We start from the raw sequence: 3,638 nt of genomic DNA, 5'->3' as shown, positions 1-3,638 counted from the left end.
AGCCTACCTTTCGGTTGACTTTCAGTTCAAATATGACTCCAGTCATCACTGCAATGTCACTGTGAGTTATGCCCAAGTCAGGAGAAAGGCAGTTATGTGTTTGTGAGAGCATTGGATGTCACACCGTCGAGACTGTCATAACTATTCCCATTTCCCTGCATCTACCTGCTTTACATAATGACTTGCAGTGATGATGTCATACAATAATCTAAAGGAGTGACAGTGAAAGAATAGGTGGGTGAGGTGAAAAGCTGGACAGATAAGTGATGGGAAGAACAGGAGAGGCAGATAAACTGGAGATTGGCTCCACAGTTTCTATATAGCCCCAATGATGAAGGCGCAAATTGCAGGACAATAACTCCAAATGTTCCTTTTCATGCTCAGCAGCAAGAGTGCCTAAGAGACCATGCTAACATTTGTACCATCTTAATCTGCCCCCATGTGAGTTAGATATTACAAAAGATATATCATACTGAAAGCAGACATGCATAATTTGAGGCAGTGATGCATAGAATAGCTGTTCATGCTGACAAATTGTAACAGTGTTTATGTTTATGAATAATATATTAACCCATACTATCTAAATAAAATATAAATGTATTAAAACTTAAACGTGTTCTCAGTTGTAATCTGTGAAATAAGTAAATTATAGGAAAGACTATTGAATTTATTTTGAATGCTGTTGGTTACTGTCATGCTGTTGCGAAGCATGGCTATCCATGTGAATACTTGGATTGAAAATTGTGAATATTCAGACACAAGCAGCACACCATTAAAGTCACGGACACTGAACTACGACTTCCATAATATGTGAGTGTACAACACACCATATACACTATTTAACCGATGAGCTTACTGTATTTTCTGTTGGTGTGTTATGTATTGTTTTACTGTAAAGTGGTACAGCCCAACTTTTAGCGGTATGTATACACACCCCTCAGAGTCAATCGTACTTGCGACTTCTTGTGTATATAGGATTCTTTTGAAGTCCCGCCTCCACTCTCCTGTAAACCTCACTTGTTGTCAAAGCCTCAGACATGACTGGACCTAACGCTTTGAAGATGGATGCAAACATTGTTGTGTTGGGGACCGATAATGTTGGAAAATCTGGTAAGCCAGTGACAGTAAAGTTAAAAAGTACGCTTTTAAAAATTGAACTGTTATGAAAATCTCGAAATGTATTTGCCACTTACGTTGGTTCTGTCAATTTCATTACAGCACTGACAGTACGTTTCCTAACACGGAGATTCATAGGAGAATACGGGGACATTGGTGGGTTGATTGTCCAATCTAAGTCGATTGTGTCTTTAATTGGCTGGATTTGTCTTCTCCTCACTGGTGCAATCTCACGCTGCAATCTTTTCTTATTTTAGAAACTATTTACAGTCATGGTTTCAGCGTAGATGGAAGAGAATTGACCCTCAGTATCTGGGATTCACCTTATTCTCAGGTAAACAACTGTGCCGTATTCAAAACTAGTGAATGGTGATTATGAGTCTGAAAAAATGTTTCCAAATTTTTCTTAAAAGAATATGCAGACTGTGATATTATCCATAACTTATGTTTGTAAAATATAATTATTTCAAGTCAAAGTATATAATTGATAGTTGGGGTATAAAGTGAGAACTTCTACAGTATATAATCGACATAATATAGTCATGGAAATTACATCAAATTGGTCTTTTCTTCCCCAACACATGGATGTTATGTCTTGTTATTTTATGTTGTGTGATGATTGACCTCATTATAGTCAAACTTATTGTCATTCTCATGTAATCTTCCTCGACACATTTGTATTTTATTTTCAGAGCTGTTTCATAGAGTTATGCCTGCTTTCATCCTTATGAATTATTATCTCTGTCAACACATTCATGTTATATCTTGAGAGACCTTTCATGAAGTCAAACCCATTGTCGTCCATAACCATAATCTTGGAGAGTACGAGGAAAATCCCCTGACTTCCTCAGTCTTAAAGATCAAGGAGTTAAAGGAATGAAGAGGGCTCTACCTCCCTTTCATAGATATAGTAATAGTTAAGGTATTTAGCAGACATATGTGTCCAAAGCAATTTAAAAGAATATTAGTTAAATGTAAACATAACTGTATTTCCCTCTCTCACCTCAGCAGGACATTTCCAGCGGTTCCTCTTTGTGTGAGAAGAGGCTGCAGTGGGCGGATGGCTTCGTGCTGGTGTACAGCATCTGCGACAGGGCCAGTTTCAACATGGTGACTCGCCTCATCCAGAGCATCAAGGTCACCAAGGACTACCTGGGGCTGGAGAAGGTACCCATTGCCATTGTGGGGAACAAGCGGGACCTTCACCACCGCCGCACGGTCCTCAGTGAAGAGGGCCGGCTGTTGGCCCTGGCCTCCGACTGCCAGTTCTACGAAGTGTCGGCCGCTGAAAACTACCACAGCGTGATCATGGTGTTCCACGGCCTAGTGGACCGCATCAGAGAGTCGCGTTCCGTCATCAAGAAGCCCGCCGGCATCAAGGGCATCGTGAAGAGCATGTCGGCCGTGTTTGCCAGGAGGCGCACCGACTCGCTGTGAGATTAGCCGGGGGGACTCAGTGGGGGAAAAAGGATCATTTAGGAGGGAGTGTTTGATACACTCAACTGTTTTACAAGCCCAGAGGGATACCAGAGGGATACCAGAGGGGTCTCTGATGTGCTGGGGAGTACCAGGCCGTGATCCCAGGCCATGTTTTCAGTGCTTAAGCTGTTTAGTGGAGGATGGCTGTAGGGTAGCCTAGCATAAGAGGATGAGCATTGCTCCCATGCTGTCAGTCACAGATGAAGCTGCGGGAATGAGGGTGTAAGCCATTGGGATCGAGGTGAAACTGGGGTAGCCACATTGAAACTCACTGCTTGAGAAGAGGCGAGAATTCCATGTACTGTCTAACTTAGTGTCCTTATTTCCATTGTTCATTGAGGCAAAAAGTTGCCTTTGTGGCATGTTGAAATTCTATATTAAAAGTTGAACCCCAAAATGATATTATGTAGGCAAAGATGTTTGAATTGAACATTTATCACAGCCTCTAAGCTTTCTCTTCTGAGGTTCTCAAATAGTTCAGAGACAGTGTGGTCCCGTGATTCTGATACAAGTATGGAAAAAAGAAAACGTATCAGCTTTCCAAGGTTGTGTGAAGAATTCAATCTATTCCAGTAAGTTATCATCAGAAACAGCACTCTAAGCTTTTTTGGTGCTTGGCTGGTGGTAGCATTTTTATTCTGTAATATTACCTTCCATGCATTGATTTTTAATTCAGGTAAGCACTTTTCTATTTTAGCTGGCTTTGAGGAGATGGTCAACTGAAAATGTAAGTCAATTATATGTATTGGCCAGTGTACACATATAATAGGAGATTAATAAATGATTAGCCTGTAAATATATTAAAAACTGTAAAGGTGTGCACATAATGTTCCTGTTGTGAAGTTTGAAATTAAATGTTTAATAAAGTGGCTCTGCCTTTGTACAGAAATGATTGAATGGCTGCCGTGTCAAGGCTGAAGCTGACTCATTTGCTCTGCACACACCACTACTGCCCTGTTTCACCCATAACTAATTAGTGCAGACAAGGGATTACTAAACATATTTAGAGATATCACAAAGGAAACACAAGACAAAATGAAATA

At 40.6% G+C, this 3,638-nt stretch overlaps 1 protein-coding gene across 1 annotated transcript; it reads left to right on the top strand.

The window, feature by feature from the left end:
* Positions 1-1,037: 1,037 nt before the first annotated feature.
* On the top strand, positions 1,038-2,553 carry LOC308368245 (ras-related and estrogen-regulated growth inhibitor-like protein; the record flags this gene model as incomplete). The annotated part of the gene is made up of 4 exons (XM_080842378.1): positions 1,038-1,110; positions 1,219-1,272; positions 1,374-1,450; positions 2,125-2,553. 4 exons carry the CDS (start codon positions 1,038-1,040, stop codon positions 2,551-2,553), a joined length of 633 nt encoding a protein of 210 aa, XP_080698504.1.
* Between the last annotated feature and the right edge of the window lie 1,085 nt (positions 2,554-3,638).

Source organism: Sprattus sprattus (assembly GCF_963457725.1).
Source record: "Sprattus sprattus genome assembly, chromosome: 7".
NCBI classification, from domain to species: Eukaryota; Metazoa; Chordata; class Actinopteri; order Clupeiformes; family Clupeidae; genus Sprattus; species Sprattus sprattus.
This window is presented reverse-complemented; position numbering and strand designations above follow the sequence as displayed.